Consider the following 25992-nt stretch of genomic DNA (forward strand, 5'->3'; position numbering starts at 1 on the left):
TTTTTGGAGCAATGTCACAGTACTCCTGAAAAAATTGCACTGGCTGCCAATTAGCTAGCTAAGATTAAGGACCTGGTGCAGAAAGCTCTATATTACTGTAAATGGCTATTGTGTTGTTTAATTATGTTGTCCTTGTATTCCAAACACTCTATGCTGTTTTCAATTATCATAATCATGATGTACAGTCAGTAATTCCACTAGACTGAACTTAGTTTATTCATATGGCCAATGTGACATGTGTGTGTCCAAAAAAGAATCTAAAACCAAAACACGCTGATGACAAAAACAACTAAAGCTTCTTATACCAGGTTTGCTCATCTGTCGCTTGTTGATTGCATTTCTATCACACTTTATAAGTTCTCAAAACACTTTGCAGCAATACCTCATATAGTCCAGTACTTTTTTCTTTTAATTAATTTTTCATTAGCAGATTTAACAATGGTGAAAAGAAAATAAAAAAGCAAAGGAGAGGGAATAAATAAATAATGTCATCAGCTCAAATTAAGGATACCAGAACTTTCATCTTAAATTAAACATGTAAGTTGATACAAGCCAACCAGATGTCCACATCACTATCCACATATAAATTGACATTTATAGGAAATATGTTCTAATGTGTGGGACGCAGGTGGCACTGTGGGTTAAACCACAGAGCCTAGGACTTGCCGATCAGAAGGTCGGCAGTTCAAATCCCTGCGATGGGGTGAGCTCCCGTTGCTCGGTCCCAGCTCCTGCCCACCTAGCAGTTCGAAAGCCCGTCAAAGTGCAAGTAGATAAATAGGTACCGCTCCAGCAGGAAGGTAAATGGCGTTTCTGTGTGCTGCACTGGTTCGCCAGAAGCGGCTTAGTCATGCTGGCCACATGACCCAGAAGCTGTACGCCGGCTCCCTCGGCCAATAAAGCAAGATGAGCGCCGCAACCCCAGAGTTGGCCATGACTGGACTTAATGGTCAGGGGTCCCCTTTACCCTTTACCTGTGTTCTAATGTAGCAATGACAGTGAGGTCCTCAGACCATTGCGTAACAGACAGTGCAGTGCTTATCTTTCCATGCTCAAAGTTGGGGTTGCCATATGTCCAGGAAAACCCGGACATGCCCTCTTTTTGGGGCCAACATGCCCATCTGGGCAGATTTTTACAATTTAAAGGAAATTTCTGGGTTTTTTGTGCTGGGGCTGCCAGGGAAAGAGGTGCGTCAGCAACCCTGTGCAGCCACACACCCCTTTCCCCAGCTCAGACTGGCAGTGGCTCAGGCTGTTTTCTTTTTGCTCTTTAAGATAGGGTAACCCTATCAAAGTACAAGTCTGTTAGGGAGCCCAAGGGCTTGTAAAATCCACCTTAGTCCACTACTAGCTTCCACTGCTCTCTTTGATGTTGCCAGTAGGGAGGCAAATGCTGAACTAGGAATGGACATGGAGTGCAGAATGAACTCACAAAAATCCGTACATATTGACAGATCTTGAAGGTAGGGGTGAAATCTACATGTCTTGACACCCCAATTTTTGGCAAATCATCTCCCACTATTGCAGTCTTGTACCTGGCCCACAAAACCCAGGCCAGAGCTCTTGTTGGTTCAGATGGTGCCAGAAAGTCTAGGAGTTAAAACCAACCCTTGCCCATAGAAGCTATTGCCTCTCCTGTCATCCCACCCAGTCAGAGCAGGAGAATCTCAGGCTGTACACCAAACATCTTTAAGATCCCAAGAATCAAGAGTTCAAAGTACCATTCTCTGCTTCTGAGGTCTCAAGCAGAAAACCAAATTATACAGTAGCAGGTTAGATCAAGAAGGCCAAGGGACTGGTTTAGTACTGAGGCTTAATCCAAGGAAACATCAGAATGGAAACAGAGGTTTTATTAACAAGGTAGCAGCATAGAAAGGAACCTGTTTACCAGTAGGCGAGCAGAACAGGAAAATATGGTTAAGGATACAAGCTAGCCCAGTCTAATACATTGTTAACCATTAAAGGTACCAGTGAGGAAGGTATGGAACAAAAGGCAAATATGGGTAACTTTGTGGCTCAGCAACCAGCGCAGGTCTTCAACAACTAGTCATCTAGACTGTAACTTTCCAGAACTGAGAGTCTCTGAGTGTACATGTGACTACAAAGCTGTGGAATTTTCCTAACTAGCTAACTGGCCATCTTCAGCCAAGACAAAACAACACACAGGTGCAAGCCATGAGAGCACTTGGCAATTAGCCAAGCAAGAAACAGCTTCCTCATGAGCTCAGCTCTTTACCCAGAAGTCTAAGCTCCCATTAGAACCATCCTTGGAGGGCAAGGCCTAGCAGAAGAACTAGGCCTCTTGACAACTGCCTTCTCAAAAACCAACACCACAGGTAAGGGGGCTTGATTCCATCTTTGCACCTCCTAGTTTACAGAGGACAGTCCTCTTTTCCATGGGCTGTCCAGACCGAGTTTGATTTAATGATAAAAGACCATTAGGAAGGGAGAGCAGGGTGGGTGTTGAGCTTGCCTACTCGCAAGTTAGCAACTGTAAAGCAAGACAGAGCAGGCAAGCAAGCAGGTCACTTTCCCTCACTATGATGAGATGCATTCTATTTTTATTTAAATTGCTATGATTATTCCTCAATGTGCATTTAAATTAGCATCTCCAAATTTTGAACAAACCTCAGGCCTCTTATGCATGTGTGATGCATTTCTGCTGCTGCTGCAGCAGCAGTATGTCCACCAACCTCTGCAATTTGAGCACTAATGGTGCAGGTCTGATTATTGCAAAATGAAGGTTCTGCAGATATATTTAAAATGCAGGGTTATCCAGAACATTTGATTTACTGGGCCATTTTATGCATGTCTTGGTAGAAGTCTCCTTGAGTTCAATGGCACTTATTCCCACTAAAGCACACCTAGGACTGCAGTCTCAGCCCATCATTTTGGGTCTCTTATTCAAAGAATTTACCATGAATGGCTTATGCATGCAGTTTGCTCTCTGGTCCGTCCCCTTCCTTCCCTTGCATTCATTATGAAACAGATGGGGGGGGGGGATGTTACCATATCTAGGCACGTAACTCCTATCGACTCCTCCCCCCTCCATTTTCAGTTTCTGAGCGATAGCAGGTAAATATGAAAATTGTATAAAACTGCATCGTTTCGGAGAGTTGTTTTTGTTTTTTGCTGCGTGGTCCTCAGGTGGCCAACTCAGCAACTAATCACCATTCAAGCTTCTGGTGTGTCGCCTGCTGTGTAAGAAGAATTCAGCGGACGTGAGATTCATTCATTGATTCATTCATTCATTCATTGAAGCCGGGGTGTGGGGGAGTGGATCTTAAAGGGAGAGGAGGCGAGAAAGCGAAGCTGGGGAAATACGGGCAGAGCGAATAAAGATATTTAAGCGAAGGTGCCGGGCGAGGAAAAAAAGACCATTGGGGGAAGGCAGTTAAAAGTATGCTCCATGGACAACTGCAGGCAGGGAAGAGTTAACCGCATCCTCCTGGTTAAGTTTACATGTAAATAGAGAGCAGCTGCTCCGCTCCGGCTCCGGCTGGCCCACTCGTGCCTTTGATTGGCTGCCAATGACATCACTCCACCCGCTGCTTCTGACACAGGACCCGAAGCAGTGGCGGGCGAGCCATCCCTTAAGAGTTGAGTGGCTCCTCCCCCTTGCCCACCCGCCGCCAATCCCGGGCATCCCCGCGAGGGGGGGCTCGAGCAGCTCCTCCCGGAGAGCCCCTATTGGGGGAGCGCGCTGTCTATCCCTCCCCCGGCCACGCCCTTTCCGAACCTTACATTTACTGTGTAGCAAAAGAGAAAGTAAGTATGTTGCTGGTGGAGATCAATGAAGCCGAGTGAATGGGGGCTTAATGCGTAAATCGATAGCCACAGACGAGCGCCGGGTGCTGGAGGGAAATATTTCTTTATGAAGTAAGTGGGAGACTTGGGTTCCTTACGGAGAGGAGCGGTTGTGGTGCGTAGGTCGACCGCGTAGCGTCTCCTAGAATAAATCTGCCCTATCTTGGGGAAGAGAGAGAGATGCCTGTTTGGAAACAAACTGGGAAATGCGAAAAAATGTTGGGGAGCAATGGGAAATAAGGTACTAGCACTGTTATCCGTCCCCGCGCCGGTCTGCGCTTGGAGCCCGCCGACTTGCGTGAGTTTCTCCGACTGGATTGTCAGAAACGGAGGCTTTTCTCGTCCGGGATTGCTGCAGTATCTAGGGGGGTAGGGGGGGATCGGAGTGCAGAAGAGGCTCTCCGGAGCAGCATCTCTTGTAGCGCTTCTCTTCCTCCCCCCCTCCTTTTTACGCCTGTTCTGTAAAACGCCTCCCCCCTCCGTGAGGTCCTGAACCAGCTCCGGATCGGTGAGCGTGAAAAGGTGCCTCAATTTGGCTGGGCTCTTTTAACTCCCAAGTCTGACTTCATGGCTTGGCTGGAAATATATTACCTCTGCTGCAGAGATGCAGAGCTCCCCAAATATCTTTGCCATCCTAAGGCAAACAGGGTTCCCTTAGCCGGTCTCCAAATACTTTATTAGTTTCTTTTTTTAAAAAAAAAATTCCAAACATTAAAAAACCAAACTCAAACATAACGTTACTGGTCTCGCACGTGATTTGGTTACTAAACTAACCCCTTGTTTTCTAGTTTTGTAAAAAAGAAAAAGGGTACTATTTCCCTTCTTCCGATCTTTGCTTCTCTTATTTCTCAGGAATGCATGGTGTTGTGTTGTTTTTCTCTGTACATTTATTTGTTGCTCTTCACAAATAGAAGATGGGGAAAGGAAACTTGTTTTCTATATATTACATTTCCTCTCCCTTTATTTAATTCATGTTTTCTGACTCCCCATAGTTGATAAATGGTATTTCCTCTGGTCACAATTTAAACCCATTCTGCAAATACTTCTCTCTCTCTCTCTCTCCATTCCTCCTCAGGAGGAGATAGATGGGGTTTTTGTTTTCTGGTTTCTTATCCTAGGATAGTGACCCATCCTAATGGAAAGTGTGTGTATTGGGGTTTTGAGGGGGTAGGACATAGTTAGATTATAGAAACAGATAGCAGAATGTAGGGAAGGGAATTCACATTTTTTAAAAGTATTCTTGAATTGAGTTAAATTGTGTTTTTCTTTGACTGGAGGCATCACACGTTTCCACATGACTGTCTTTAATTTTGTTTCATCCTGTACTTCTTCCAGTTTAAGCAAGCTTAGTAAAAAAAACAAACCACCATCCCTTTTTGAGTCAAATGGGAGTTCTTGATAAGTATGCTTACCCTTTCAGCCTTAAAAGATACTGAGAGGGTGATGTAATAACTTTTTTTTAAAAGTGAGTGTCATTTGACTGACCTCAATTGGACTCTGCCAAATGTCAACGTAATTGGTCATTAAATGAATGCTATAAAACCAATATATATTATGAACTTGCTTGGGGGTGGGAGTTGCAGGGAACTCTGATTTTAGGACAGTGGATCATCTCAGTCTGTCCCTCCTTGTGTTATGGTAGTGATAACTAAGGTATAAGAGCAGGAAGGTTGGGACCTGAATTCTTTGATATTCCAGGCCTGTCATTTTATGAGAGTGTGCTTGTATCTGAATAAATGGCAGTTCCAGAATAGCAGTTCTGCTCATAAGGGATGCATGGAAGCCTCTGTTTCTTATCTCTCGTTTCTTTTCAGTATGTGTTCAGATTACTGGCGAACTTCTCTCTCTCCCCCCCCCCCCTTTTGGTGGATTTTTACAGGAAGCCAACAGTATTGAAAACTGTGAGCTAGGAGGGAGTTAGAACATCACCTCAGGCCAGATTTGGCTGCCCTGCATTATTGATAATTGTTAACATCACACTGGTCGCTTCTGTCTATTTTTAATTTGCAGAAGGGAGGATAAAGTAGGGGCAGGTTCTTTTCCACAATGAGCTTTCTTCCCTTGGAGCAAGAAAGCCTTGGGTACATGATGGTAGCTGCTCTGCAAGTACCTTTTGGTGTCTGGCCTATGTAATGTGGACTATTTAGGTTAGTCTTCATCGGGCCTGAATATTCTCAAAACATAGATAAAACATCAACATTCTGCAGGAAGTTAACCTAATTTCTGCAGCAGCAGAAGAAAATGATTCAATGTGCATATCAATTAAAATTTGCATAAATTATGCCACTTAAGATTTGCACAATCTCCCATTTTTCCCATTATTTATTATATCATCTTTTACCACTTTTCCAAATCCTGCCCTCCCTACAGGGTGCAGAAGCCCTCTACTCTCTGGGAGGCTTATTTAGCAACTTCTCTGCTTTTTTTGATAACTGACCACTTACAGCCCTTAATATATTTTTTAGCAATCATAAGGACTATAAAATAGCTTTTTAATGTAAGTGCAGGCTGAGATGCTGCAGCTGAATTCTGTTAGTGACCAGCATGCATTTATTGTGCACCCCCACAACTGCAGCAGACTCGCAGTCCTGGGTTGGAGGCAGCCAATGTGTGGCAGTTTCTGCCATGGCATAAAGGTTGGGATGGATAATTTCCCAACTTCTTACAGTTTTATGATTCCATGTTTGGTGGCTGTGTGCTCTCCCCTTGTTCTATGAAAAACAAAGCATTTGATCAACAATATTTAGAGCATTGCTATCCGGGAATAATGATGGAACTCTTGTGTGTTGCGAGATACTTTCTTATTGTTATTTTATTTCCATCCCCCTTTTAACAGAGAGCTTGAGTTCCTTTTGACTTGCCATTCTCAGCTTCCTCATGCCTCCATCTCCACTAGACGACAGGGTAGTAGTGGCACTCTCCAGGCCCGTCCGACCTCAGGATCTCAACCTTTGCTTAGATTCCAGCTATCTGGATTCTGCCTCTTCTGCCAGCGAGAGCCACGTGAGTCTCCTCAGCACAGCTGTTGTGTCCCTCAAGGCTGCGAATCTGACGTATATGCCCTCATCCAACGGCTCTGCTCGCTCCTTGAGTTGTGGATGCAGCAGTGCCAGTTGCTGCACTGTGGCAACGTACGACAAAGACAATCAGGCCCAGACTCAAGCCAGCACCAGCAGCACTTCTGCCAACGTAGGAACCTCGACCACGTGCCCTGCTAACCAAATGGTCAACAACAATGAGAACTCTGGCCCGTTGAGTCCCTCCAGCGGTGTGGGGAGCCCGGTCTCGGGCCCAACCAAGCAGTTGCCTAGTGTCAAAATCATCTATCCCAATGAACTGGCAAAGAAGATGACCAAATGCAGCAAGAGCCACCAAGGGCCGGTCATCATCGATTGCCGGCCCTTCATGGAATACAACAAGAGCCACATCCAAGGAGCTGTCCACATCAATTGCTCTGACAAGATCAGCCGGCGAAGGCTTCAGCAAGGCAAGATTACCGTCTTGGACTTGATCTCTTGCCGGGAAGGCAAGGACTCCTTCAAGAGGATCTTTTCCAAAGAAATAGTTGTTTATGATGAGAATACCAATGAGCCAAGCAGAGTCATACCTTCGCAGCCATTGCACATAGTGCTGGAGTCTCTCAAGCGAGAAGGCAAGGAGCCACTGGTTCTCAAAGGTATTTATGACCCATATTCTGCTGCCTTTCTTCTCTCCTTTTCTAGGGATGCAGCGATTTGCCGGGCCACTGGGAAGGCAAAGCTCTGCATGTTCTTGTGGAGATAGTTCAGGATCTCTTGATGCAGGAGGACTTGAAAAAGGAAGGATGTGGTCTTGGTGCTTTTTTCCATTTCTTAATAGGGTTGTGAGTTTAAGGTTAATCCAAAAGCAATTTCCTTGGGATTAATGCTCACAATGTGGTATGCAAACTTCTAGCTTTTGCGGGATTCATCCTGGACTTGATATTTTTCTTAATAGAGATTGGAGAGGCATTTGGTTAAGCCTGTTGTATATTTTCTTTCAGTCTTAATGGTGGTAACTGTTAGAACCATGCCTTCTTCAAAAGCTGGTGGGTTAAGTGGAGGCGCATTAGCCTACAGAAACAGATGAGGACATCCTTTTTGGAAATGCGAAAAACCCTAAAGAATCAGCAACTGTCCTTGGCACTTAAACTCTCAGGTCCCATGCAAAAATAAACCACGATAACTTTCATGTTAGCAAAGCTGGAGATGAATGTTGGGAAATGTTCTAGGTCCAGAATAATTAGAAGGCAAATTAGGTAGCATCAGTGAATCTAGGGGCAGGAGTAGAGCTTGACCTTGACGAGAACTACACTGAAGACTGATGAGTCTCTTGTGAGCCGCTTCACAGCATGAGCTCAAAGAGGAAGAAGGGCAAGTGACTGAAACTTCCTGTTTCCTTGTTTCCTTTTGAACATGGAAGTGGAAAGCTCTGAAAGCTATGGGGCCCAGGTAGCTTATGGAGATCATGGGTCTTGAAGCTAGTAAGATGAGTTCTGCTCACTGTGCTGTGGAGGTAGTGCAAGTCAACTACAGTTCCTTTTTTTGCCACTTTCTAGTAACATATGAAATAGTCAGAGTGACTTTGAAATGGAATGATGGAACAGAGTTCCTAAAAGGTAATATAGTTGAGATGGCCCGCTTATGGAAATGGTTATTGACCTTATTGGCCCAGCAACCTGAACACATTTACAGTACATAGCTATGAAACTTCATTAATGCAATGGAATTGTGAGTGTGTGTTTAGGATTGCCTGTTTATGAGCTTAGTGTTGTGTTGGACAACACTGGTAACTACTACAGTAAACTGTTACCAGTAATTAAAGTAATTGTGTGCCTTTTTTTGTGTGTTCATGTATTAACTAGAACTAATTAGCATCCATGTTTTACTTTAGTGAGCCATGAAGGTTAGCTATGACTTTGCGTGTGCATACAGCAACCGAGAACTGCATTAATCTATTGACAGAATATGGTTTTAGACAAACGTCATGCAAGAAAACAAGGTCATTGTGATTGAGAAGCTTAACCCCTAGAACGTCATTTGCAGGAATAGGTGATCATAGATCCAGTGGCTAGAGTTATGGTCACCAGTGTGGCACTTGAGGGATCAATGGTGCCTTTGAGGACCTCTCCTGTTGCTTCTGAGCCCCTCCTTGCTGACCCCTTTGTAATGAGTTGGTGAGGGCAGGGTACCTTTTTCTTTCCTTTGAAAAGTGCATAGAACTGAAGGAGGAAGTTTAAAGAAGAAATGTTCTCTACTTCCTCTTTCAGATCAATATGCTTCTCAAAACTCAGATTATTACATGAGCTGCTGAAAAGAAAGTATAGTGAGTAAGGGGGTAGACAGGATAGCGGGAAGAAGAGGGTGCCACAAGATTTGGAAGACAGACTGGAGAGAGAGAGAGAAGGTTGTGGTGGGGCCCATACACATACCACCACATGATCCTCATGAAATTGCATCATTTGTAAAGGGTTCCTCCCTGCATCAGATCATATCTGTCTTTTGACTGAAGGTAAAAGACTCAGTACTGCCATGTTTATTTTTATGTCTGTTTTAAATGATCTTATCTAGTACACATTTTTTTAATTATGTACACCATACAGACTTTGGTAATTAAGCAGTATATAAGTAGCCTAAATAAATGATGTGACAACATGGGTTTGAGGCACAGATGGTATGATGCTCATAATTTTGCAAAGGTTCCCCTCAAAGCTAGAACCAAATCATAGGTCACATCTGTGTCCACAGATGTGTTCTGTGATTTGGTGGTTTTGTTGTCATCCTCTGTAGAAATCATGATCTGTGCCTTGCGTCAATGTATTTGTGGTTCTGGCAAGCACCTAAGCAAATTTTTGTACGGAGCAGCCTACCAGTGTAAGCTTTAATTTGGTGATGTTTCGGGGGGCCTGCCATAAATTCATGCAAATTCTGTAAAATCCATTTTAATTCTAGTGGATCCAGCTTTTACCCAGACCCCATGGAAAAAGCAAATAATCTATATGTGTGTGTTGGCTTTCTCTCTTTTTGTCAGGGTGGTGGGTGTGATCCAGGGAAAAGGGGTAGGGAGAATCAACCAGAGGGGGTAGTTTTCATAGCACACCTCTCAAAATTCCAGAATATGTCCACAAACCCCCAAAAGGTTGGCAACTGCTGGATTAGATAACCAAAAAACTAGAGGCTGAAAATCTGATTCACCCGATGGTCTCAGCATTCTTTAGGGAGAAGCCACAGTTTCTTAGCAGAGCACATGTTGGCACTAGGGAGGTCCCATATCAACCATTAGCATCTCTTTTTAAACCAGAGTTGGGGAACCTGTGGCCCTGCAGATGTTGTGGGCTACAACATGCACCAACCCTCAATGCTGCACATGCTGGCTGGGGCTGATGGGAGTTGGAGTTATAATCCTTGTGGGAACCAATGAATTGTGAGCACAATATTGGAATAAGAAGACTCTGGTTTAAATTCCCACTCAGTAATGATACTCCCAGGGTGACCTTGGGCCGGTCACTATCTTAGGATCTGACTCATCTCACTCAGAACCATGTATGCTACCATGACTTTAAAGCAGAAAAGTTGGGATTTGAATATAATAATTTATTTTAATTCTTTAATGGGGAGGAAAAGTAATAGGTCCTTTAATGAAAACCACAATCTCCAGCTTCTGACTTGCTTTGATTGAAGTATGATGGCCCACCTGTAGGCAATCAGAAAGGTAGGGGGCATGGCATCATTTCCCCTGTAATATGAGAGCTGCATCACACACTGGGGAAGAACTTTACTTGGTGGTAAAGTGCATGATTTGCATGCAGAAGGTCTGGCATCCAATCCCTGGCATCTCCAGATAGGCCTTGGGAAGACCGTGGCCTGAGATCTTGGAGAGATGCAACCAAGCAGAGCAGACCATCAGGTAGATGGACCAGTTTTCAATTACTTGCCCTGCCCTGCCTTCTGGAGGAATATGTGTAGGCTCAGCATAAGTAGGAAGGGGTGCGGGGAAGAACTGGTGAGGTGGCTTTGTTACAGATGAAGCCTGACTGTTGCATTCACTGAAAAGAAGTGGGATGGCGTTCCACACCACTTTAAGCGCTAATAAATGGGTGGTGATAAACAGGTGTATAACACAGCTTAATCTCTTGGAGGACATGGTTGCACTTACTGTTAAGTTGTGGTTTGTGTTTGCACACAATATAGTCCAACAGCTAACACCACTCTCCTTATATTCTGAAGACTTGCCAAATTAAGTCCATCACGCAGATATTTTAAATAATATAATAATGATTTTTTAAATTTATACCCAGCCCATCTGGATGGGTTTCCCCAGCCACTCTGGGTGGCTTAAAGCACATAAAAAATGTAAAATGTTAGACATTAAAAACTTCCCAACACAGGGTTGCCTTCAGATGTCTTCTAAAAGTCAGATCGTTGTTTATTTCCTTGACATTAGAAGGGAGGGCGTTCCACAGAGTAGGCACCACTGTGAGAAGGCCCTCTACTTGGTTTCCTGTAACCTCGCTTCTCGCAGTGGGGGAGCCGCCAGAAGGCCCTTGGAGCTGGACCTCCGAGTCTGGGCTGAACTCTGTCCCCATCATTTCCACCTTGCGTTCCATGACAGAAGAAAGGTGGGGGTATAAATGTACTAAACAGATAAACAACATGAAGAAGGTATATGTGGAATGTAAATTGTAGTGATAATTGCTGGAACTTATATTAACACCCTATTTGGACCTCCTGCCCTCATACAGACTCATGAAATCCTTTGTATCACCTGAGGAAATTCTACTCAAAGTGGTGACCTGTTTTTAGGCTATGCTTCTGTTATAATGATATATTGTTTGGTGTTTTAGACTCTATGCCACTTAGAGGTTTCTGAAACATTAAGTGGTGCATGGATGTTTTTAAATGGTTAGTTACTGTATAAAAGCAACATGTGAAGAGGGGGACTGAGTAGCCGCACCCTCGAGTAGCTCCTCCTCCTGGTGTCCATACATACAGTGTGACTGTCTTCAGTGATACGGCTTTGCATCCATATTCCATATGCACAAAGACTTCTATGCACTTCATCTGGAACACAGAGCCACCAGCAGGATGGGCTCCTTTGCACAGGTAGACATCTGGAGTGAAGCTACTTGGGAATGATCCCGTTTAGATATGTTTTAGATGTGAATATCATCTGAGTAGCACAATAATAAGTTTATTGTTCTATGTGCACCTTTAGCTTATGTTGAATCACTAAGGCTATCTATTGAGAACAGAGATTATAGAGAAATAATCCATCTCAAATTACCATCTCTGCTAGCAATCTTGAGACTATAGGAATTGTGAAAGGACACAGAGACACAAATTCAAAAATCCATGACTTAGTGCACTGCTGGAATTCTGCCTTAACTATTAGAAAACTAGGGTCCAATAGAACAGTGAATATGTGTATGTGATGGTTGAAATATGACAGGTAGTCCTTAGGAATGAAGTTCCCGGAGTTTCAAAGGCTTAGGTTGCCTCTTAGTCCTTGATTGCATCATTTGGGAGGGGAAAGAATCCTCACAATGTCACCCAGCAAACGCTGTTCTGGCCCTGCTCTGAAGTTGGGAGTTTTAAAATTAGCCAAAAGCACTTAGCCGCTTGATCTAAAGAAGCTTTAGAAGAAAAGATTAATTTTTTTCTCCCCTTCTGCCAGCTAGGAAAAATTGTGGGTAGAGATCAAGGGATTAATGCTGCAGGTCTTTTTTTTTTTTACTTAACGGTGGCCAGAAAAAAGAGTGAGCAGGAAAGGGAGCGATGGCCACATCTCCATATGTTCTTTTTAAAGCAGCAGTGCTTAAAGGCGAGGACAACAAACGAAAAGCCCCTTTCTCATCCCTGCCTTGTTTGGAAGTGTGATCTGGACCGAGGAGACATAATAAGGCTCTGCTTCAGCATCTGTGCTTGCAGTGTGGCCAGAGAGGTGTTTGTTATTCAATTTCACTTGTCGGATGGAATTTTTTCCATCATGCTTCAGTAGCTCTTAATGTCCTGCATGTGATGCAATTTTTGTTTTTAGAGTTTGAACTAAAACTGAAGCTGGGCTCTAAAGCCCCTCTTGCTTTTAATGTTGAGTGAGGCTCTTGCCTTGACTGCGATCCAGTCATAATTTATGGCTGGCCCATCTGATCTTCCCAGTTTATGTTTGTAAACATTGGTTGCTAACTGCCCCATCCAAGTTTGTCCCGCCCCCCCCCCATCCACTGATCTAGTGCCATGTTCTCCATGTTTGGTGCTGCCTGTCAAGCAGGCAGCTCTCTGTTGCCATTTCAGTGGTACAGTGTCACACAGAGGAGAAACTGATCAGAGGGACCTGGCCCCTAGGGATTAAATTACAGGCTTAATTTACAGCTCTGGCTGGTGACCTCGATCAAATATATATTCCTGTTCTAGACGTCTAGTGCTCTTTTTTTTGCTGGTGCTCTGTGATGTGCAGAAATGTGGCAATTCCAATAGAAGGCCAGGCTGTCCTTTTGTTAAAATACAGTTGAAATGTGTCCACTGGAATATAGATTTGAAAACACCGGTTCGGTTTCATTACATTTCTAGCTTGTTCTTCCTGTGTCTTTCTGGCTGATAGGAATTGTATTCGTAGCAATATGCATAGGGCCACTAGATTAGCTACTCTTTCTCTAAGGATCTCAGGTTACCCAATTCTCTCCCGTGATATGATGATCTAGGTTAGTCTTTGAGGTAGTGGTTGCCTCCTAGAGAGTCCATAACTGAGCAGGCGTTTGAACCTGGAGCTCCTCATTTTAAATATGAACTGGAGCCTTGGTCCCATGCTTTATACAGTGAGACTTTCTAACAGGGTTTTGAAGGAGAAAAAAATACATTAAAGCACTCTGCAAAATTAACAGCTTGTGCATGCAGTATAATGAGTAGATATGAAGTGTCCCTGATTCAAGGGAGTCGTGCTTAGGCAAGGGACTTGTGCCTGCAGAGGAGATGATTTTGTTGCTAAAGCTGAGAACCACTGTTTACCCATCACCTCTGCTGGGTGAAATGCAGCACTGGAAAGGGCTAATAGTCATCTGCTTTATTGTTGTATTTATTACCCAAATAATCGTATGGTGGGTTACAACAATTTAAAATTCAGAATTAAAAAAACAGTTAAAACAATGAACAGGGTGGGTCTTCCTGAAACACGTATCTCACACGTGTCAAAGGCCAGAATAAAGGGCCATATCTTCATCATCATTCACTGAAAGCCACATACAGTAATGAGGAAGCGAGACTCACCTCTATGGGGAGGGAATTCCACAACTCAGGGACTGCCATAGAGAATGTCACCTCCCACCTCAAACTTTGAAGGGAGGCAGAATTATCAAGAGGACCCCCTCTGCTGATCTTAATGCCAGAGGGACTGTAGGGGAAGAAGGGATATTTCAGATATTTTGGGACCGAAGTCATTTAGGGCTTTGAAAACCTGCACAAGCACTTTGAATTGGGAATAGAAATGAACTGGCAGCCAATGCAGTTACTTTAGAACAGGGATTATGAGAGTTATAAAGGCAACTCCAGCCAGTCGTCTGGCCACTGCATTTTGGACCAGGTGATGTTTCTGAGTTGTCTTCAAGGGCAGCCTTGCATAAAGTGCACTGCAATAATCCAGTCTGCAAGTTAGCAGAGCATGGAGCATCATAGCCATGTGTTCTTTGCAGCCAGGCTGCAGTTCTTAAGAGTTTAAGTGACATGTTGACCAGTAGGCCACTGCAAGAACCATGAATGGCTCACAGCTGCTGCTTAAAACAGAAATAACAAATTTGTCTTGAGGCTGAACCTTTCCCAACATGGTGCCTTCCAGTTGCTGTTGGACTCCAACTTCATCAGCCCCAGCCAACATGGCCTGTGGTCAAGGACGATGGAAGTTGTAGTCCAAAATATCTGTAGGGCACCTGGTGGGCAAAGCTGCTATGCTATAATACAATGGCAGTGACCTTGGGACAGGTGTTATAGATGGACACACTCTTTCCTATCAAATGGATAATTTATGCTGACATTTTCAGGTGAGCCCTCTCTCCCTCCTCCAGTGCACCTTGTTCTGAAATTCTTCATGGTCACGCCTGACACTTATCCTTTCCCTCTTGCTCCAAAGGCGTTTGGAACGTTCCTGAGATGTTAGCTATGGAATGTTTTTGGTTTTTTATTAATCCATGGTTAGTTTTTGTTTCTGACTTGTAAATCACAAGCTTTGATAGAGAGTGGCCCCTTCATAACAGAAGAGTGAATGGTGGTTGAGAGTCCCAAGCTATCCTGCTGCAATTTTGGGCGGTCTCAGCTGTGCTCCATGCCGTTCCTCCTGCATTTGGCTTCTGAGTTTGATGTGCACAGTCTTCCTCCTCGGTCCCTTTAAGAAGATACGTATCATGTGACTCTTCTAACCAAAAAGCCGTTTCTCGAGCGGATTCCTTTCTTTGAACATCATGTTTTTCTTCCTGCAGCTCCTGATACAGAACTGAGAACAGCCTATGGTGCGATATTTGCGAAATGACAACTCTCTTTGAGCAAAGCTTTGCTTTCTTAGCAATTTTTGGAAGGGTTGTCATCCCCAAAGACGAGTAGATGACTCACACGTGGTGTTACTGAGGTGGCTTAGTGAGATTGTACTACTGAGATCATGTTCTACAAACTTTCAGAGCTATATCGGCCTAAAAGCAGTTGCTCCTTTAGTCCAATGAAGATGTAATATTTGCTAATCTCTTACCACGGTTAAGGGACTGGTGCACTCCTCTCTCGGTTGACAAAACTTGCCGCTCTTCATTTGTCAGCCTTAACTGTGGTTGGTGTTTAACATTTGCATGAGTGCTAATCTGTGGCCAATACGATTTGGAGCTGGCCTTTAATTAGGTTGGGGTAGGGCTCTCAGTGGTAGGGCAGCTGTTTTACATTCAGAAAGTCCCAAGTTCATTCCCTGGCAGCTCCAGTTAGGGCTGGGAATGTCTCCTGTCTGAGAACCTGGAGAATCGCTGCTAGTCAGTGTTGGCAGGTTTGCCAATCTAACTTGTATAAAGTAGCTTCCTGGGTTTTGTAAACCCCGATTAAGAGGCATCCCAGTAGGTCTTTACAACGGTTAGGGTGGATGTTAAATTGGGTTAAAATGAGCAATGAAGGAAATGAGGCATTTGTGCTGGAAAGTGGAAGGGGCAATGTTGGAGGGGCAATGTTGCAGGATCAAATAATTCTGGCTACGGGGTTCTGGAGGATGTTTGCTCATGCAGTCTTCTGCTCATTTAGAGAAAGAATGGAATTATAGTATTATAGTATTAATGGATTGGGAGGGGGCTGTTTTTATACATGCAGGGACCCCGTGCAAGGCTAGCTTCTTAATCTAAGGGTCCAGAATTTCCATAAGGGAAGCTTGCGAATTACTAGACACAGCAGTGTCTTTTTGTGAGAGAATGGAAAGCATAATGGATGAAAAAGTCCTGGAAAGCTCATAAATAATCTATGTTATGCTCTTTCCTAGAAGCTGGCAGGTACAGGTGTTGGCAGACCTTGCTGTGTAACCATTGCTACAATTTCAGGGGCCCCTGAATGGATAATATATTAAGTGTTCTCTGCACTGTCCCTTTAAATCCAGCCCAGGCAGTGTCCTCCCATTTTTCTAGGAGGCCTGTCTGTAGAACCCTGCCAAGGAGCTATTACTCAGCCTGATAGGCTACTGTTGAACCTTGACTACTAGAGCCTGAATCCAGTGGGCAAGGCAAGGCTGTCAGCAGGACATGTCAATGGATGTGGAGGAGAAGTGAAGGTGACCATAGGCTCCCCCCCCATTGTCAGATTCTGAGCAGGGCTGTGGTAGAGCTGCATGCGGAGGGTTCCTACTTCGATTCCAGGCACCTGGGAAGACGTTGTCTAAAACCCTGGAGAGCTGCCGTCAGTCAGTGGGGACAACACAGGAATTGATGACCTGGGATACGGATGGCGCTATGGTTTAAAGCACTGACCCTCTTGGGCTTGCTGATCGGAAGGCCAGCAGTTCGAATCCCTGCGACGGAATGAGCTCCCGTTGTTCTCTCCCAGCTTTTGCCAGCCTAGCAGTTTGAAAGCATGCCAGTGCAAGTACAGTGGTACCTCAGGTTACAGACGCTTCAGGTTACAGACTCTGCTAACCCAGAAATAGTACCTCAGGTTAAGAACTTTGCTTCAGGATGAGAACAGAAATTGTGCAGCGGCGGCAGCGGGAGGCCCCATTAGCTAAAGTGGTACCTCAGGTTAAGAATAGACCTCCAGAATGAATTAAGTTCTTAACCCAAGATACGACTGTAGATAAATAGGGTCTGCTGTGGCGGAAAGGTAAACGGTGGTTCCGTGCACTCTGGTTTCTGCCATGGTGTCCCGTTGCGCCAGTAGCGGTTTAGTCATGCTGGCCACATGAAGATGTCTGTGGACAAACACCAGCTTCCTCAGCCTGAAAGCACGATGAGCTGCAACCCCATAGTCACCTTTGACTGGACTTAACTGTCCAGGGGTCCTTTACCTTTACCTTTTTACCTATAAGGCAACTTTTGAAGTCCCATGGTCCCTGCTTATAGGAGCCACATGGCATGAATGCAGACCTAGTTAAACCATGGAACTTGTCCCACAGGCAACCAACACATTTCCTGCTTGCAGGCTTCCCATAGACATCTTGGTTGGCCACTGTAAAGGCAGGATGCTGGACTAGATGGGACACTGACCTGACCCAGCCAGCTCCTGTTATGTTCTTAATTACCAGGGTTAGGCTGTTATCTGAGCCTATCCTGATGACCCCTTTAAAACTTGTCCACATCTGCCCTGCAGTAAAGCTGTCCATGCTACTTGTAAGGATGCTAGAAGGTGACCACGCTACTGTAAGGAGCACTCTGCAAGACAGTCTTGCTAGTGTCAGCCTGAGTGAGAATCATAGCATTGTAGAGTTGGAAGGGACTATGAGGGTCATCAAACCCCTACAATGTAGGAACCTTTTGCCCACCATGGGGCTCAACCCACAACCCTGAGATTAAGAATCTCCTGTTCTACCAACTGAGCTATCCAGTCAATTATTTTCTCTACATCCCTAAATCTTGGATTCTCTGTAAAATGGGCTAGAACTCCACTCACTGCTTCAACACGTAATCACTTGGTGAGCTACTTCCTAGTTAAAGAGATGCCAATATTTACACAAAGGCATCTTGGGGATGTGTGTGCCATGTTCCTCCCCACAGGAGCACTCATCATGCTCTATCGTGCGCTTTCTCATGTCCTGCCAGGATTTTCCATCAAGGTTCTTGTTGGCTGTTCTCTCCAGCTTTTAGGCCTCTGCCAGGTTTGTTCATATAAATAGCTTTGCCAGGAGCATTCATTTTCTTTCACTGGACATTTGATTGCTTCTTTCAATTTTAAATGAATTATACTTTTGAAATGGCTTTCAAAATGCACATTCGAAATTAAAATAGGTGTGTTAAACCCTCATTGTGTTTTCAGAATACGTGAAGATTGAGAAGCAGAGATCAAGACGGTCCCCCTGACTTGGGCAAGGCCATTTGTTGTGTGTGTCAAAAATGATTACATTGTTTTTGGCATTTCACAAGAACAGCCTGCTGGATCAGGCCATTGGCCCATCTAGGCCAGCATCCTGTTCTCACAGTGGCCAATCAGATGCTTGTAGGAAACTGGTAAGCAGGACCCAAGCACAAGAGCAGTCGTCCCTCCTGTGGTTTCCAGCAATTGTCATTCAGAAACATTACTGCCTCTGACTATAGAGGCAGAGTAGAGCCATCGTGGCTAGTAGCCACTGATAGCCTTATCCTCCATGAATTTGTTTGGTCCTTTTTTAATGCCATCTAAACTGGTGGCCATCAATGTTTTTATCACCCTTGGTTCCAGTGTTGGAAACTTAGATACAGTGGAACCTTGGGTTGCGAATGTGATCCATGCAGAAGGCGTGTTCACAACCCCCAGCGTTCGCAACCCGCAGTGCTGTGTCTGCGCACACGTGGGTAAAGATTTGGTGCTTCTGCGCATGCACAAAGCGCAATTTAGCGCTTCTGCACGAGTGCCGAAACCCGGAAGTAACCCATTCCGGTACTTCTGGGTTTGGCCCGATGCGCAACCCGAAAACACGTAACCTGAAGTGTATATAACCCAAGGTACCACTGTATATATAAGCCATGCACCAAATGGCTCCTTAAATCATAGATTTGGAAGAGACCACAAGGGCCATTGAGTCCAACCCCCTGCCAAGCAGGAAACACCATCAGAGCACTCCTGACATATGGTTGTCAAGCCTCTGCTTAAAGACCTCCAAAGAAGGAGACTCCACCACACTCCTTGGCAGCAAATTCCGAACCAAGGTTGCAGTCACCAAAACGGAATGTCTAGTTGCCATTTGGGGGCAAGAGAGTTCTAAAGCCTTATTTTTCAAATGATGGACTGACTGAGATTATCAGTTTAACATCTGGCTAGTTCAGATGACAACCTTGAGCTAGGTTAAGAACTCTAATAGCTTAAAGAAGAAAAGTCACTTGACCAAGGGACAGTCCACATATCTACGGGCCTATTCCGGCCTCCTGCTCAGGCTGCACAGAAATAATAACCTTGTTATGCTGAATTCGTATTTTGCACAATTTGTATATGGTGTTTGTTTGATAATGTGTGATTTGCTATGCCTATTAAAGGATTGACAGACAGAAATAATAATAATAATAATTTTATTATTTGTACCCTACCCACTTGACTGGGTTGCCTCAGCCACTCTGGGTGGCTTCCAGCATATAGTAAAACATTTTGGTTCCAGAAATTCATTCCAATTGTGCAGATAAAATATAACTGATAGAATTCTACAGAATGGGGTATTAGTGTGCGAAAACAGTCCAGATCCTATGGCAGGCACCTCCAGATGGTGGAGATGTCAGGCACAATCCTGGAGCCCACGCTTATTCACTTGGTCACAAGTGGTCGAAAGCCAAGTGTGAAATGCACCTGGCTAATTTTGAACACTGCTTGGTTCACTATTCAAGTGGAATACGTACTTGGTCCCCTTTTATGCTCATCTTGAGAAAAACAGGCTGTTTGATGTAGGAAGTCTGGGAGTTAAAACTGAAATTGATGATCAGGGGAATCACAGGCTATAGCCCTTGGACTGTACTATTTCAGACTGAGAGTAGGGGAGTACGCATCAATGCTCCTTAAGAACTACTGAGCGAGGAGTAGGCTCAAATACCATCTGCTTGGTTTTTCTTACTGTATATCTCCAGGAGTGAAGAAGCCTGGGGATGGCTTCCTGCTGAGAGCTGAGCAGCCAGGGTGAGGGCCTGGAATATCCCTGAAGGGCCCTGCCTCCCCTGTGGTGACAGCCCTGCTTCCAGACAACAACAATTCCATTTTAGTGTTAGCGTTGGCTGGGATCCAGGGCCACATAATGAATAAAGGGTAGAATTATTATATGGGCAAAGTAACTCTCTTCCCCTCCCCAGCTTTAGTCACAAGCCTTTTGAGAAATGCTGGAGAAGGAGAACACAGATAACATTGCAGCTGAGGGAAGGGCACACTTGGGATTGCCAACTTTTGGCCGGCTGCTGCTCTTGTACTTCATCTGTAGACTTTAGGAGGTGGTGATGCTCTGTTCCTTGCTGTAAAAAAAGCTGACTTCTGCATCACAGTTGTTGTAAACATGGTTGTTTTTCATTAAACCTGCGGCTTAAGTAAAATGAGCATTCTCTACCTTTCACAGGGTTTCAGATCTCTAAATCCACCCAAGGAGATTCTTACGTCGCCCCTCTTCCAAATCGCTGAATGTTGCCCTTTGTGTTGTCTTAATGCTCACATAATCCCCCACATGACAGCGCCAGCTGCTGATTTTGTTTCGGAACGAGGGCTGCAATGAAGGGCAAACAGTCAGTGGTGCATTAGATACCAATACCCGGCTGGCTGGATGAAGGAGCGAATCAGCACTAAAATCCCCAAATGGGCAGATTAATATTTCATACAAGTCCCTTTCTGAGTGCTCAGTGCAGACACGTGTGCTGACGAAGTCTGTGCAAAGTGATAAAGCACCTTCAGCTTATGTAAAAAATGAGGCACATGCTTTAATGCCTTGCTCTTTTGGATTTCCTCTCCACTGTTTCAGAGTCGAAGCACATAGACATTTATGTTCTGTACAGGTAATTTTCAGAGAATATGCTTTTGAATCACAGAATAGGGACCTCCCAGGGGTCATCTAGTCCAACCCTCTGCAATTCAGAGATCTCAACTAAAGCACCCAGGACAGATGGCCACCCAACCTATGCTTAAAAAACTCCAAGGAAGGAGAGTTCACAACTTCCCGAGGGAGACTGTTCCTTAACATTCCCCCATCATCCAAGGAAAGCATATTTCTGTGAAAAGGGCAAGGATCCTGAAAATGTAGTGGTGGGCAAAAAGCCCAGGGCTTCCTCTGGAAAATATATAGACCTTTGAACAATTTGGTTGCATGCAGAACTGCTCCAAGGCACAGATGGTGGACTTGTGGCCCTCCAAATGTTTTGGGGCTACAGTTCCCAGCGCCCCCAGCCAGCATGGCCAATGGTTGGGGGAAACGTGAGTTATAGCCCAACGACAACTGGAAGGGCCACATAGAGTTGTAGAGTTGGAAGGGACCACAAGGGCCCCTGCAATGCAGGAATCTTTTTCCCTACATGGGCTCAAACCCGCGACCCTGAGGTTAAGAGTCTCACACTCTACCAACTGAGCTATCCAGCATCCTCAGGTTTGTGCTTCTTTGCAATGGAAGGGGAAATCACCTTGGTGAAAGGGAAGAAGGTAACAGATGCAGAGGGTTCAGGGTGTGAGCACAATGGAAGTGGCAGGCCTTTCTGTACTTCGGTTCAGCATGTGAAAGATCATGCAGAGGTTTGCAATCCCTGTTTCAATCCGCCACTCCGTCATTGTAATAATTGACTCTACAGGGAATAGGCTCCAATCCTGCTAAAGTTGGGCAGAATGTCACAGCTGGGCAGAAAGGAAGAGCAGGACAGGGCTATCGTCCTTGGTCCCTACCTCTTTGGGCTTCCCAGGAACATCTGGCTGATTGCTATGGAAATGTGGTCTGGAATACATAGACTTTTGTACTGATCCAGCAGAGAGCTCTTTAGTGGGAATTAGATATCTTTGGCAGTGATATAAGTTTTCCTTTCTGGGGAGAAAAATCCTGTGCAAATTAGGCTAATTTACATAGGTTAATTTGCATGGGGTCCCCCCCCCGATGCCCTGGAGAGTGACCTAGTTTAGCATGTTTGTTTAACATGCATTTTGTAAACAAAGCTTAGAAACATTGAAGCCACCAAGTCTAATACTGTATTTTCAGTTGGTGCCCCTCTATTTTCTGCCCTACTCCTCATCACGGATGGTGGGCAAAATGAGCTGCTGTGAGTTCTTCCACCAAGAATGTCCACATGGCCTCATTACTGGTTTGTTCCAAACCAGAGGACACAGTCTAAAATTCAACATGGAGAAGACAAAGGAGGGAGACAGGTAAGTATACAGGCAGTCCCACTTTTATGTATGCAACTGCGCATACACACATTGCACCAAACCAGGAAGTGACCCAAAAATGTCACCAAAAGGGGAGCAGAACGGCGCAGGGCAGAGACAGAATGGGGGGTTTGCAGGCTTTTCAAATATACAGGATTTCACTGATGCACTTGGTGCCTTGAAATGTAACAACTGCGTAAATGGGGCCTGTGTGCCTGTATGCATTTATTTTACTTCCACATGCTTGCGCTTGGTTTTTATGGCTGTGGGGAGTCTGTTCCCAGGCTCCACGGGAAAGGCAGGTCTTGAGGAGGAATGTAGGTGTACTAGAAGTAGTGAGAAGGGGGGGGGGGAATGTAGTTCAGTTCACATTTGAAGGTGAACCTATTTGATTTGCCCTTCTGGAAATGATACATGGGCCAAAACAGAGCCACCCTTGGAAATCTGCACCTCTCTGAATTTTGAAATGCAGTTCTTCCTCTAAGTCAGGTGTAGGGAACTGTTGGCTTTCAAGATGTTGTTGAACTACAACTCCCATAATCCCCAGCCAGCATGGTCAACGGCCAGGGATGATGGGAGTTTTAGCCCAGCGGCATCTGAAGGGCCAAAGGTTTCGCACACCAGATCTAGGTGGTGTGTTCAAAAATGGGAAAATGAGCAATATAACACCATTAAGACATGGCAGTTAATAACTGGATCAAAATTAAAATGTGTTGAGACTTCCTTGAAAAGTCATTAATGACAGGGCCATGTGCATTTCATGAGAAAACATATTCTATAAATATGGAGCCACAGTTAAAAAGGCCTTGTACCCATCAGTCCTAACCCCCTTTTATTGATGGACTAGAGTGCAGGGCTTCTGAAACTGGTTGTAGAATTTGCACAGATACGTATGGGAGCTGGTAGTCAAAATGCTCTGACATTCAATTCCCATAAGCATTCTTCCTGCTGCACTCTGTACCATTTTGGAGTTTTAGAGGTCTCTCTAAAGGCAGCCACATGTAAAGCATATTGCAAGATTCTAGTGCACACATTCTCAAAAGTACCCGTCCTTATTAGCCATATAGGATCAGAGGGCTTGGGAGAACCCTAGGATTTGCAGGAGCAGGAAAACATTGGGGAGGGGATCCTAAGGGTTGGGTGTAGAGGGAGGATGACCCAAAATTAGCCTGAACATGCTCCTTGAGTGCAAAATGCTGACTGCTGGAGCAAAAAACTAGGAGGGTGTAGAAATCAAAGGGAGTGTTTTTGGAAAAGGCATGGCTGGCTGGCTGGCTAAAACAGTGAACAGGAATACTCCACACTGCATTTTGTTGTCTGTCTTGATTAAGGGGGCATTCTCAATCTTTTTTTCTTGCGTTTCATTTCTCTTAGTTAAATTTTCATTAGATCAAGCCCCTTGAACTGCCTTTCCTCTGAAATTCTCTCCATCTGATAGCAATTTCTTTAATTTGGTGGTCCAGATTTAAGATGCGGTGACACCTCTCTAGCACACTAGACTACTACAGTGGTACCTCGGTTTACAAACTTAATCCGTTCCGGAAGTCCGTTCTTAAACCAAAGCCGTTCTTAAACCAAGGCAAGCTTTCCCTAATGAGGCCTCCCGCCGCCGGTGCCCTTCCACCATTCAGCTTCCGTTCGTAGACGGAGGTAAAGTTTACTAACAGGAACACTACTTCTGGTTTTGTGGAGTTCGTATACCGAATAGTTCATAAACAGGGCTGTTCTTAAACCGAGGTACCACTGTACTATTCAGTATTTGATGCTGTAAAGTTAGTGTGTCCTAGTCTCTAATATTGCTCTATTATCGGCAGAGTATTTTGTTTCGCTTAGAGGGGTGTGAACTCTTCCCTGGCAGGAAATACCTTTGATCTTAACTGAAGTATTAGATCTTTCCCCAGAAATTGCTACAGATGTTTCATTTCAGAGGAGCCTCCAAATTTGGCTCCAGTCTTGCTTCAGGGGAAATTGTGTGGCATTTCTAGTTCTGTGTTGCTTTAATCAGCCTGTGGGTTCCTTGAGCCCAGTGGACAAACAAAAACAAAGATCTAGTTGTTCTCTACAGTGACTCGAGTTAGAAAGAGAGGTCTCCTTTAATCTAGAGAAAGGGTTTTCTGAGACCTAGTTAGATATTACATGCTAACATATTTGTTGCATCTGCTGACTTGAAGAGAGGGGAACAAATCTGTAACGACTTCCAGAGGGACAACCATGTTCAGCTGTTGCAAGCAGGATCGAAGGATCTGTCAGTTTCTTCACTTTTATCATTTTTCAAATCTTGAATTTGGTTCGCCACTTTTCTGCATCAGTTTGTTAAGTCTTTAATGGGAATACATTATTTTAGTCTGCATTTCTCCTAACAGGACACATTTTTGAATGTAGAATCATAGAGTTGGAAGGAACCCCAAGGGTCAGGTAGTTTCCCCGGTTTACTGCTTTTTTGCATATTTGACTTTTCACAAATAAATGCATTTTTTTTTTTACATACACATTTCCCTAATATGCACAGTGTATATACATTAGTTGGAGAACTGCATCACAAAAATTGGAGGATTGTGAAGATTGATGCAATTTGGTTTTCACATTCTTATTGGGATGTGTGAATTAGAGCCATTAATGAATTAAAATGGAAACCAAACTAAGTTTCTCCCTGCACACTCCCAACTATAGCAGCGGGTCTTGTAGCACCTTAAAGCCTACCAAATTTACGCTTTTGTAAACTCCAGTCCACTTCATCTGACATGTTAATCAGGAATTGCAGGTCTACACACACACACAAACACACACACACACACACACACACACACACACACACACAACTTTTGGGGGACTGTAAACAGAGGTTGGAAAGAAATGAATATGAAGTCAAACAAAAAGAGCACTATATCGTGATTAAGATGAGAGAGACATTTCCTCCTGCTTTTCTTTAATTCGAAGCATTTTTAGCATTGTATACTCCACTCAGTAAATTACTAATATAGCTATAACAACTCCACCATTAATATTCAACATTGTAAACAATACAAAATCATACTGAGATCAGTTTACAGTGTTGAGGGGTTATTAACCTTCCAGAATAAAAACGTCATCTTAAAAATATGAGGTTGGGCATTCATGGGCTTTATTGGGGGAAATTATTTCAGACTGCTGCTACTCCAGAATATCCATCATCCTCTTCTGTGTGAAAGAAATTTCCTGGAATTGTTCTGCCTTATTTCTTCCATTTCTCCACCATGGAGGAATCCCTACAGCCAGTGGTTCTAAACTACGATGATAAGAACCAGCAATATGGCTTCAATAAGTGCTTGTACCAGCCCAGTGAAACCTAACTGCTTCATTGACCCCAGGCGCAAGATTCCATTGGAGCAACCAGTTTGTGAAAGGCAAGGTCCCGCTGCTTTAGAGACTGAAGATGCTTGGGTAACTTGGAGCAATGGCAATCCTCCGAAAAAGTTGCCTTGTGTTGGGCTGGAGTTCAAGGGTTGAGCCTTAAACCAACAAAGGCAACTCTGCTTTTCGGCAGACAGAAACATCAACATGTATTATGTACAATTTAGCACACACAGCACATATTTAATTTATGTATTTTAAAAATATGAATGCCCTAGCTTTATTCAAACAGTCATTCCAAATATACCCATGTTGATATAGCTGCAGGCTTCTGCATCATCCCAGA

At 44.3% G+C, this 25992-nt stretch overlaps 1 protein-coding gene across 2 annotated transcripts in view; it reads left to right on the forward strand.

The window, feature by feature from the left end:
• Nucleotides 1–3742: 3742 nt before the first annotated feature.
• Nucleotides 3743–25992, forward strand: part of DUSP10 (dual specificity phosphatase 10) — a 73071-nt gene continuing 50821 nt past the window's right edge. Inside the window, exons 1-2 of one of the 2 annotated variants that reach the window (XM_083496115.1) lie at nt 3743–3879; nt 6644–7483. In XM_083496115.1, the coding sequence (XP_083352241.1) occupies nt 6685–7483 (799 nt within the window). In that variant the 5' untranslated portion in view covers nt 3743–3879; nt 6644–6684. Of the gene's footprint in view, nt 3880–3908; nt 4049–6643; nt 7484–25992 lie in introns of those variants that run through there. The other variant, XM_083496118.1, reaches the window with a different exon arrangement.

Source organism: Podarcis liolepis (assembly GCF_965112155.1).
Source record: "Podarcis liolepis genome assembly, chromosome: 3".
NCBI classification, from domain to species: Eukaryota; Metazoa; Chordata; class Lepidosauria; order Squamata; family Lacertidae; genus Podarcis; species Podarcis liolepis.